The following is a 12,528-nucleotide window of genomic DNA, read 5'->3' as shown; positions in this document are numbered from 1 at the left end:
CCTGCTTTCTGGTCCTCCCTTTATCTCTGGGTCTTTCCAGGGGAGGGGCTTGTTGTGCTCCCCTTTTTAAAGTGTATTATTATTATTTATTTATTTATTTATTTTTAATTCTGTTATTATTTATTTTTGGAGGAGGAGGGGGGACTTTTTTGCCTGGTTGTGGAAATCAGTTGGGATAATATCGACAAATCTTACATGGTCATTTTTGTTTGTACTCGCAGAAATGACAATAATCACTTAACCTCTGTGCACTCTCCCTAACTATATGATAAAAATATTTCCAGTTGCAGATTTTTTGTTATCTTTTAATAATCTGTATTTGTAAAGAATAGGGTTTTTGATTTTTCTGTGTTTCCGTTACTGTAACAAAACCCAGAATGCATCAGAGCCCTTCCCACTAGTTTCTCATTTGTCTGTGGTGCTCAGCCCTAAGTTTTGTTTTGTTTTTTTCCTGCAAATTGTCTTTAGACATTTTAAAGCCTTTTTTTTGCCCTAAAAAAACTTGTTCATATTTCAGGGACTGTTTTCAGGTGCAGAGTTATCTGCATTTCAGTGCTCCCAGAAATCAACTCAAAATAAAATGCAGTGCTGCTTTGTTAATGATAATGGAGCATGCAAGAGCAACAATGTACCTCACTGGTGTGTATTTGAGGCCAAGCTTTCCTCGCTTCCAGCTTCGCTGTAATCCCAGAGTACAAATTTCCTTTGGGATAAACGTGACGTTGATGGCAGGCCTCAAGGCTACATCACTCTAGCGAAAAATGTCTAAGCTTAAATATAAATTGCTAAAGCTCCAATATAACCTTATTTCTGAAACTTGTATTGCAACGAGTCACGTATTACGCCATAAAAGTCATCAAAAGGAAATGTGAAGAGGCTTCATCATTACAGATACAAACAGACAAAAGAGATTCATCAGATAATATTTGTTCAGTAATATTGTGGAAGTCAGCTGGAGGCACTCAGGGTGAAGTCAACCAGATGAGGGAGTGAAAAAAAGCAGCCCGAGGCGGGATAGAGAGCGACTAGGCCCTCCGGTCGACCATTTTGGTTGGTGCAGCCAGCCAGATAATTAATCGTGATGGCAATCTTTGACACAGTGTAATCACATCACACCTCGGTGCCACAGGAGCAGCACTGTCTGGCTCTTGGTCTCTTGTCACTGACACATGAAGGCGCTTTGTGAATTGATATGTCTCAGGTTAAACTTTTTCACTCACAAAGGTCTCCAAATAACTTCCAAATCATTTCAGTGCTCCAACATATTCAAGCCCTTCAGTTTATTGTGACTCTGCCTCATGAATGTTAAGAAGTCTTTTAGTCAAAACTAGTTTCTTCTATCTATCACACAACGATCGTTCTGGCAGCAAAACACTTCCATTCTCAAAAACTATTTCATTAAGCCGTAATGCAGATGAGCACTTCAGGAGCTGTGACGATGGATGTTTTCATTGAGTACATTCAAGAGCAGCTGATGGCTCAGACCTATTTACTTGCAAATGAAGATCCCGAGATGCATTTCTATCCAATCTATTCCATTTGTCATCCAAGTGGGACTTCAAGGCTGGTTTCCAAAATAATCTGAGGCAGAGATGTTATTTGCATCCCAAATTGGTGGATGATGTTGATACCCAGACTTCTGAATTTCAGAGAAGAGTTAACCTTTCATAGCTTAGAAATGAAGAGCTGAAAGCGTTGCTGGTCACCTCTACGTCAGGATCTGTTAAAGGAAAGTTGTTGTTTTTTTTTTCTTTAAAATTTCAAAGTCTCACCCTAATTCATCACCATTTATCAAAGCTGAGTAAAAATGTTTTTACTGTCAAGTGAGGAAACATTTGGGGAAAAAATCACTGAACATAAAAAATAAAAAATCTTGTTTACTATCAAAGTTTAAAACTCCAAACCCAATCTCAAGATGTTTAGATTTGGCTGATTTCCTGAGTGGAGCAGACTAGTTAAATTGGCCCACTTTGACTTTTCAGTTTAAAAATCTAATATTAATGCTCTGCCACAGCAAGAAGTGGAACTGAAGCATGCCCCAGAGCTAACAGTCTCCCTGCAGAGTATCCGATGTATATTGGTAAATAAAACATTTAGCCATCAAATAGTCAAGTCTAGAGACACCATGAACCAATTTATGCTGTTTGATTAAATCCATAATTCACCACTCTGACATTCTAGTGTGTGCTTGACATCTACAGATGTCAAGCCACAAATGTTAGCTATGTTCTATGGGCTTCAGGTGGTCTATAATCAATGAGTATATCATACATTTTAACAACTGATCCATCAGGTTGGATTTTAAATGCATAGGACAGCAGTTGAACACTAATTATGTCAGTGTAATAATAATTTTCTGAGCTAATACCTGAATTATTTTATCTATAGAATTACAGAAACTTGCAGAAAAACTTTCAATAAATGGATCAAGATTCCAAAGTCCCAGGACATTAAATTGATAAGTTTAGGCCTTAAATCATTACCAATTATGGAAATTTGTGCTGCTGTGTTTGCTGTCGACTGTCTCCACTCTAACGCCACACATACAGAAACCATAGAGCATCTGCGGACTTCAAATAAACCTTTGAAGTTGTAGCAGTTGTTGTAGCAGTTCTAACTGCTTCTTATTTTTAATTCATCTTCCTCCTAAAACTTGAGCAGTGGGAGGATTTCTGATGTATTTTGCATTTTGGGGTCATTTCCATGGAGAAGCGGGTTGGCTCATTTACAATGTGGCTAATTACGGCTGGGCTTTCTAGCACTTTATACCGCATGAATTACTCAGAGGGGTTTCCCCCATTACTGCCCAGTATTCATTTAGTTTACTCAAGTTCGTAGTACCTTAATGAGGGTGTTTTCTTGATGTATGCAGGGCTTGTTTGTTTTTTGCTGGTCTCAGGAAAGAAGCTCCTTTGCTGTATTTAAAACAATGATTATCTTATTGTTTAATCCCGAGTTTCTACTCCCTTTCAGTTTTGTAACCCATTTTCTTACATGCGTTTGTCTAATAGCTGTAGTATTCTTCTAAAGTAAACCAAAGGATTTCGAAAATGAGACAAACTTTAAAACTAAATATTTTTGACACATTCTGTAAATGTTGGGTTATTTAATTAAAATCTTTTTGGCTCTGTATTGCTTTAATAATACAAAATGTATTATTAAAGCAAAGTTGAGCTCTTGTTGAGACCTCAAAGTTGAGACCTTGTTTAAGGTCTGATTAATATTTTTCTTGTGAAATAACTGCTTTGTTCCCATTAATGAATAAAAAGGGGTTTATCATCTTCTTCGTAGCAAATTGAATGTTTTTCAGACTGCCTTCCAATTAAAATTAAAGTGGATACGTTATTGTTTTACAGCAGAAAGTCTGTCTTTGCTTATTATCAAATGAAGTGAGGAAACATAATTAAAAAATGAAGAAATAGAATAAAAGCTAAACCGCCTATTTTTAGACACACATGCTGCTAAGTCTGCATCCAATGTTTGCCAGTCAGCACGAGTGCTGGTGTGAATGACCAATAGCGGTTGCTGGGCTGGCTGATACTGACCATCTGTGTGTATGTTGTGTGTGTATGTGCAGCTCCCCGCAGACTTCAGCAGACTTCACCTGGCCGACGGCTTACACCCACAGGTGACCCACGTCTCCTCAAGCCACTCAGGATGTAGTATCACCAGCGACTCTGGAAGCAGCAGCCTGTCAGACATTTACCAGGTAAGTCCTCCCATCCCTGGTGCTGGATCCCCAGCTTGGACTCCTTTGGATAGCTAAGCAGCTGCATGGTAGTTTAACTAGTTAATGCAGCCATAGCTGAGCAAGAGGAAATCATAAAGATGCTAAAACATTTATCAGTCTAGCTAGGGCCTTTTTGGAATTACTGACAAAAGTTAGATAAGAAGAGCAATACCACTCATGAGCATGCCATAAATATGAAGCTACAGCCAGTTAGCTTACCTGACTGCAGCCACATAGACTTAATAAATAAGATGGATGAAATTTCCATGTCTCAAAAGTGGACAAGTTTAATATTTGCCTTCTTTACAAAGATCAGCTGGGGGTGATGACTGTTGCAAAGAGAAATCTGATTATATAGAAGTCTTTTCACTTTATTTATGGCTTAGGTTAGCATTTTGTTAATCAGATAAAATTCTCAGTCTCCAGTTTCAAATCATATTTAATACAGTATCATGTTCATTTTGTGGATTACTTTACATCTAAAGTAAACAATAAATCAAGCTGGACATACCTGTGATTGGCAAACCACTACCGTAGAAACATGTCGTTTTATTGTGTGTGGTTTCTCAGTCACTGATGTGAACATAAATAGCAATGATCAAAATTTTCACTTTGAGACTTCACATCATCACAGTGGAAAGGTCCATCTTTTATATTCAGTCTGTGTGGTAATAATAAACCAAATGTATAATGCATCAACTGTTATTATTATTAAGCATTAAAAGCGTAGCTGTTCCCCTCTGATCGGGACTGAGTTTGTTTCCTCTCCTTTGCAGTGTTTGTATTAACCTGACTAGTTTTCTGTTCACCTCATTAGACGAGGCAGACTTATCGGGTGTTTTCCTGCAGTTTCCATTAACAAATACTCGTTGAGCTGGTTTGTTTCGACATAACCTTGTGATGAATTGTAAATAATGAGAAAAAACATTGATTTGCATGATTTGGGGTGTGTATATATATGCTTCAGTGATCTAACATGTAACATAGCATTTAAAATCTGTGATATAGAACAAACTTTGACCTCATCTGAGACCAAGTCTGTATGGAAAAGATGTTGAAAAAAACATGCTTTTTGTGAAATGATGACTATACCTCTGGGAATGTGCATTAGTCTAATTAAGGAGGACTAATTTTCTTTGGAAGAATTTAAAGCCTTTTATGCCAGACATGTTATAAGACACTAATGGGAGACTTTTGCTACGCAGCAGGGGATGAGCAGACAGGCTGGTGGCTGCAAGCAGGTGGTCCAGCCTACATCCTGACTCCAGCTCTGCCTTTCATCACCTCAGAGCAGAAGTACAGGACTCCCACAAAGCTGTGATATACAGTCTTGTGTAATGAGGGCACTTGATGAGCATTTTTGTGCTAAAATATTAGCACGTGTAGGCGTCACATAATTTGTTTTGTGGTGTTGAGATATGTATAACTGCTAAATTAAGCATTGGCCTTGATGAAGGATGGGCTGAGGGAGCCCATCCTTCATCAAGGCCAATGCTTAATTTAGCAGTTTATAAATAACGTTATCAAGATCTGCACCAAAAAAGTGATTGGTTTGCTTGCAATCCAACCCCCATCCACCCACCCTCACCAAGCCTTTTCAATTCTGCTGGTGCAGTTATGAAAACATAATCAAAGTTAAACATTTGAACCCTTAAAACCCAATTCAAGTATGTGCACTCAACTGATTGTGGACGTGCCCCAAACTCTGCAACTAATCCGCTTAGCATAGCACACCCACCCCACTGGCTCCTAATTCTGTCACCTGCTGTGTGTCTGTAAATGTGTGTTATGTTTGTAAGCAGGATTGTGGCTGTGCTGTTTGCTTCGACTGACTGTGGTTGGTGTGCATCAGGGCACTCATTCAGTATGCTGAATACAAACCGTCTAATTGCATATGAGGGGTGTGTTATTGTGGAGCTCTGTGTGTGTATGTGTATATGTTTTAACCATGCTGTGGCTGGCTGGGGCAGGTTGAACAGGCTCTACTGTCCCCAGTCTGTGATCCTGGTCTTAGCACCATCTGCTAGCAGCTCTTTGGCGGCCTCTTGATTTTTTTTTTTCCCTCTCCGTCTCTTTCTCCTCTCACTGAATCACAGACACTCTTCTGTTTTCTCTTGTTTTGTTTTTTATTCAGCCTCTATAATGTTTGGTTTAACTTCTACTCTGCTGTTTGTAACTTTGGCTCAGAATACTGTATTTAAATTCCTTAGCTTCGATGACAAACCTCTTATATGCTTCATATGTGCTTCCTCTGTTTTAACCGTTTCAACAATCAAAATGCTTCAGATACCTTCGAGTCAAAGTTTGGCTCTATTCTGTATTTCACTGTTATATTTGGACTGTTAGTTGGACACATCGGGCTATTTAAACCTGTCTCTTTTGGCTTAAGAAACTTGTATTTTCTGGCACTTTACAGGCAGAAGGTTTAATCAATCAATCAGTCAATCAAGAGGATAATCATGAGATTACTCACTTCTGAATTTCTGGGATGTCTGTCAATCAGGCTTGAACAGTCACATTCTATGGATGCTCCATCAGATTGTGATTTGGGAAGCTGTGGTTTGGAAGCTCTTTTGAAGCTTTTGGATTTTTCTTTTTGTCTGCTTCTGTTGAAGTTCTTGAGGACTCTATGCTCTCTATCTTCTCCTAATCATTTCCAGGCTTAAGTGGAAATTGTTATATAAAGCAGGTGTTGGGCTTTTTTTTGCTATCCAGTCTACAAGATTCTCCTCATTTTTATCACAAACCTTTAGAAAATTAACACCATGCAGACATGCCTTTAATGTGGACAGAAAACATTGAAATTCTAACCATGAGTGCAGAGCATGATTCCTAAGACTGTTGGTTTATGCAACATTGCTTTTTTATTGTTAGATAAAGTTACACCCTGCATGTTTCAGAATAAAAAAAAAAAAAACATTTTAAATGTGCAGAACATCAGAAACGAGGAATGTTTGCAGTGCTCGCTGGGGCTGGTGTTGAATAAACGGATCAGAGGATCTTCATAATTTACACTTGAGATCATGTGAAGTTGATGTTGGTGAAATATGCTTGTGTTAAACATTATTTTTACTGTACACATTTTTGCTGAGCATACCGGAGTCTAGATTGTGGATGGAGCACTGAATAGTCGAACCACCAGGCTATTCCACTGCTATCGCCACGTAATTCCCACGTCACTGCCGACATGGCGCACTGTTTGTATCTGAATAAATCATGAAATTGGTCCTTCAGAAGGACTTTGAAAAGCATTGATCCAAGAATAGCCCTAATGAAATATTAACAACACCTGACTTGCCCACTGATTCTGAATGCTTTCTGCACATCTATGGATTTCTGATACATGCATGGCATGAAAAAAGGGCCGTGCATGAGCACAGAGGAAGCCGGGCCCTCTGTATTTAAATGCAATATGAAAGCATACAAACATGTTTGACAGCTGGCTATGAACTGATTGTTGTATATAACCTTGACTTTCTAATGCTGTATTATGTGGGTTGTTAAGTGTTGTTAACCAGTCTAGTGTTTTTAAAGTAGACTGGTCACATGATCCTCTGTAGTTTTATGCAAGACGTTTCATTGTCAGTTACGAGTTTACATTCATTTTATTTAGGTTTTTTTTCCTCTATACTGTGTTCTGCTCCATACCTAATCTGTGACTCTTCACTTTCATCGTGTTTGCAGGCTCCACCCACCAGGGTGTGGACCGGTGATGCCCAAACGGCCATTCAGACACTGAATCATTAAAGAGCCCTTTGCACATGGCGTTTGAGGAGAAATGACATAGGGTTTGTGAGAGAGACCAAGCACAGGGAGACTGAGCGTTAAAAAATTAGAAGCAGACAGTCTGGGAGATGAAGATGCGTCTATCGCTGGGATTTTGCGGACAGTTTGCAAAGGCAACCTATTCTTCTCTTTCTGTTAAGAGGTTTGAGATTGAGAACCGTATTTGGGTAAGAGGGTTCACTGTTGCGAGGTAGCAGAGCCGATGTTGTGTTGCCTTTTTTGCGACTGCTTTGACTTGCTCTTTAAATGGTTTTCATGTTGTGTGAGTGTGAACCAGGCAATCTGGCCCCTCTGTCATTTCTAGAAATACTTTCTTTGATGATAGCAGAAGAACTCCGCTGGTATCGCTCAGGCACAAGTAATTGCATTACGCCTGCTTCTCATCTTAGTTCATTTTCACGGCTTCGCACATATTTCATCTTGCGCTTTCAAAGAACAGGATCTGGCTGCGAGGCAGGCTGTGGCGTTTGCTGTGGGGGAGAAAAGAGGGGAGGAAAGTTGAGAGTTAATTAGCTTGTTACTATGCATAGCAGACTGTTTTGTATGCAGTGTTGACGCCTGTCTTTCTCCTACTGTACTGATTACCTCTTATCGGTTTCAAGAAATGGGTCAAATGTGCACAAAGGAATTTGTTTTTTGTGTCACAGCTGATTTTTTTTTTCTTACTGTAAAATGACTTGCAATGTGTGTTTGTTGAATGCGCTGCTTAAAATGAAAAAATATTTCACTGGCAATATGTTTACTCTGTCCCAGTTTGGACAGCTGACATGGGTGGGGATTTATTTTTCAAGCTTTTATCTGATAATTCAAAGCTTTCCCTGTAACGAGCACGGAGGTTGGTCCTTCAGTGTCTCGCTAGTAGACTAAACTCGAACAAGGAGCTGGATAGATGAACGCGTTTGGCCTCGTGGTGGCGGGATTGCTGACGTTGCACCGAGCCGCAGAGTCCCTGCTCGTGTTTATCATCGACTCATGGCTTACCTGTTGTTTCTTTCTAGGCCACAGAAAACGAACCAGGTGACATGGACCTGAGTGGCCTGCCAGAGACCGCTGTGGACTCTGAGGAGGACGACGATGAAGAGGACATCGAGCGAGCGTCCGACCCCCTCATGAGCCGGGACATTGTGCGGGACTGTCTGGAGAAGGACCCCATGGACAGGACCGACGACGACATAGGTGAGCACCCAACTAGGGATTGAATTTACTTGGCTCTTCATGACTGTTCTGATCAATAGCACTAGTGTAAATATTCAACCGTGCAGTGTTTATTGTGGAAAAAATATCCTGCCTATTCTTGTGCATGCCTGAGAGTTCTATATTTGAAGACGTCTTTAGAGAACGGTGTGAAAAATACCAATTTAAACAGAAGCCCCATTGTCCCAATTTTAGATTAATTTATGCTTTATAAAAAGCCACTCCCTGCTTTCTTATTTAAATCGTCGCCATAAATTTACATTTATCTCAAGTCTGCTTCTCTCGTGATCGAGGCTTTCGAGTAATTCTCAAAGCCTCATCAGGCTCGCAGTATCATAACTCTTAAGGCTACGATTCATCTCAAATGAAAATGATAGGCATTGTTTAAAAAAAAAGTGTGCACACTCAGCTTAGCGGCAGATGTGGACTTGGGGAGGATGATACATTGGTGGACTGCGAGAGAGTAAGAACAAGTGCCAGCCCCTCCCCCACTTCACTTATCTCCCTGCTGTACCCCCTCCCCTTGCCAGCAGGCTTTTCTAGGTCACGCTGGCACATCCTCTCGCCTCACCTCTCCCTGCGCATTAAACTTTTAGTGCTTCCGCAGCTTCTCACACGACGCTGTTGCCATGCCAAGCCCAGGTCAACCAGTACACCACACTGCTGCTGGTTGGTAGATGGCGTATAGAGGGGTGTTTTCTTTCTGTGAGCATCAATGTAGGCGTGCTGCAGAAAGTCCTGCACCTTGTATTAAACCTAGCATGGGCATCTAGCACTTGCATCCAATCACATATTCAATAATGAGAAACTATACATTTGCACCAAATTCAGAATTCATTGTTTTCATCATAAAATGTAGAGTTTTTTGGTCTACAGTAGTGAGAAACATTTTCAAAGGTCTGTATAGAGTCCAGGAAAAAAAGGTGTAATTAGCAGCCAGGTGCTGCTAATCAGAGGCACTTGATTGACTGATCATCAGCAAGTGTGAGCACCTCTGGAAAAGCAGAAATTTGGGTCGTTTGGTGGTCTGGAGGACACCGACCAACACAATTTTCCAAGGAATGAACGTCTCTGCAAATTCACCCGAAGGTCAGAATGTGCTAAGTGAAACTTTGAAGAATTATAAATGAATCCCAAGCACTGCATCTCAGACTATACAGGCCACAGTTAACATAAGAAAACTTGTGATAAGGAAAATACAAAAAGACTTAACAAGTTTGGTTTGTTTGTTACGAGGGGAAAACCTCTCGTTGCAACAAAAGCATGGCAGCACATCTTAGGTTAGGCTACAAGAGCGGTGCATAAACAGAAGCCAACAAACCTCGATGAACTAAAGAAATAGTGTAAAGAAGAGTGGGCCAAAATTCCTCCACAATGTCTTGAGAGACTGGTAGTCATGCAGAAAAGGATGACTTCAAGTTACTGCTGCTGAAAGCACTTCTACAAGCTACTGACTCATGGGGTGTGCTTAGTTTTTCACAGGCCTGCATGGAGTCATGGGAAAATGGTTTGTTTTTGTTTTTCTCCCACATGATTCTATATCACATCCTCTTTCATCTGTTGTTTCATAATGCCAGTCATACTAGCCGTCATATGACATTTGGAACCTGTTTTTGTTTATGCATATAGATGTGGGAGGGGGGTTTCTGCCCGGTTATATTGTAAGAACCACAAAACTAAGTTAATTAAAACCTTTGCAAATGTTAAGGTTGAAAACATTGAATATTAGAAGACAAATTTAATTGATTACTTTATGCTAACAATAAAATATTCACATAAAGATCTGTTAAAAGCACATTGTGAAGGATGTACATCTCTGTCATGGCTGGATGGAGATGTGTGAGGACATTTGGCTGTAAGCCTGATCCTCCCTGACAGCACACCCACTATGATTTCACTTCTGGTTCATTGTCTCCAGTAACTCCCTTAAGTCGCACAGAGGTCATTGAGTGAACTGTCAGCAGTTTTCCTTGCTTGCCTTAAAGTTTTTATCAATAGAATTGATATTTGGCTTTGTCTTGTCCACGTAATGATTTCTCCGTTGGCTTGATATAATTGTGGTGATGATCCATTTTGATGCTGGATTGAGGGCAGTGCAGACCTGCCAGGTGCACGCTACGCTGCCCGCCCTCTTTCTCTCCTCCAAGTGTCTCTTTGATGCCTTTCCTAAACTCCTCTGCTGTCTCTCCTTTGTTCCTCTCGCAGAGCAATTACTGGAGTTCATGCATCAACTGCCAGCATTTGCCAACATGACCATGTCAGTGAGGAGGGAACTCTGCGCTGTCATGGTTTTCGCTGTGGTCGAACGCGCCGGCACCATCGTTCTCAATGATGGAGAAGAGGTGTGTGTTGGTGCATACTCGTGCACACGTAAATCCTGTCTTGTGATTGTTAAATTTAATTCATATATGTGTGCGTGCGTGCGTGTGTGTGGGTACTGAACCTTAGTCTCACCTCTTCACACCAATGAATCTTTCTTCGTCCATTTGATATTGTTTTCTGCTCTATTAAACTTGAATAGTGGGCATTGCTTATCGGCGGGTCTTTCTAGGATCCTTTAGGCGCCCAAAGCAGGCCTCAGTTATTTCATCTCTCTGTTCAGGACGCTGTTTCAGTGGCAGTTTGCTCTTTTCGCCGTAATACATCCATACAATAGGATGCCTTTAAGGCCTAGCCACATTAGTAAATGTCCAGTCATAAATAATTCAAGGTTCATTGAGTGCATTGTTGCTGTCAGGGTTAAGGAAACCACAATGGCAGCTTTTCAGAAAATCCTGAAAATCTTCTTCTTGTTATTGTTATTAAACCTAAATGTGGCCCTACTAATAATACTTTGAAACTCCTTTTTTCTTAAGTCTTGTTTTTTTCCTGGGCAGCACCAACAGCCTCTTGCTTTTGCTGTATTCCTCTGAGGAAAATAAGAAACCATCTGTTAGTGCAACAGTCCCCTTGTAGTCGCTACATATGGTTCTTTTTGATAAATAACTTTGACTCATTAAAGGACACCAGCTGTTGGGAATGTTACTATACTGAAGTTAATCTGATGTGTGAAGCTGTTAGTGTATTAGTTTTGTTTTCTTTCTTTTTCTTTATTTATTTTTGGTCTGACCTCTGTGATTGTGTTTTATGGCTCCAGCTGGACTCATGGTCGGTGATCCTGAACGGTTCGGTGGAGGTGACGTACCCGGACAGCCGGACAGAAATCCTGTGCATGGGAAATAGTTTTGGGGTGTCACCAACCATGGAGAAAGAATACATGAAAGGTGTAATGAAGACCAAAGTAGACGACTGCCAGGTAAGAGCCTCGCTTTAAGTACTCCTGCTCGAGGTGTTGGTCCAATGTATTGCCTGGGTTTACAGGTCAGTTTCTTCTGCATCATTTCCATGTGACAAACATGGGTACAAACCCTGCCATGTTCAGTTTTTAAATCCCACTGTGACCCACTTGTGCTGAAAGTGTTTGCACTCGTGACACCTAAAGTTGCTGCAGGCAATAGCATCCTTTTAAACGTGTGGAGCAGCTATTATGAAAGAAAATAGGCCAGCTCATGAAAAGAGGAAGATCATAAGGTTTTCTTCTAACTCTGAGCTAAAGTCGGTGGCTGGGGTGTAAAAAATTGTTCCCATTATCTTATTTTTATGTATTCATTTGGTTGCTATGTGTTCAGATGTTATAGGTTATATTACTTTAACACTTTATCTTCCAGTTATTGCGTTTGAATACTATTAAGCACATATTCAGTTCAGTTCATTTTCATTTCAAACATGTGCCTTCACAATCATTACAAAATACCATTCAATTATTTGTTTGAAAAGGA

General features: G+C 40.3%; 1 protein-coding gene across 15 annotated transcripts in view; it reads left to right on the top strand.

Annotated features, from left to right (window-relative positions):
• Positions 1-12,528, top strand: part of rapgef2b (Rap guanine nucleotide exchange factor 2b) — a 107,064-nt gene that overhangs the window by 77,991 nt on the left and 16,545 nt on the right. For 13 of the 15 annotated variants that reach the window (XM_085178102.1, XM_085178056.1, XM_085178052.1 and 10 more), the window contains 4 exons: positions 3,578-3,709; positions 8,515-8,692; positions 10,916-11,052; positions 11,847-12,005. In XM_085178102.1, the coding sequence (XP_085034228.1) occupies positions 3,578-3,709; positions 8,515-8,692; positions 10,916-11,052; positions 11,847-12,005 (606 nt within the window). The remainder of the gene's footprint in view (positions 1-3,577; positions 3,710-8,514; positions 8,693-10,915; positions 11,053-11,846; positions 12,006-12,528) is intronic. The other 2 variants (XM_085178115.1, XM_085178109.1) reach the window with 1 other exon arrangement.

This window comes from Neolamprologus multifasciatus, chromosome 2, assembly GCF_963576455.1.
Source record: "Neolamprologus multifasciatus chromosome 2, fNeoMul1.2, whole genome shotgun sequence".
NCBI classification, from domain to species: Eukaryota; Metazoa; Chordata; class Actinopteri; order Cichliformes; family Cichlidae; genus Neolamprologus; species Neolamprologus multifasciatus.
Note: the sequence above shows the minus strand (reverse complement) of the source record. Positions and strands in the feature narration are given on the sequence as shown.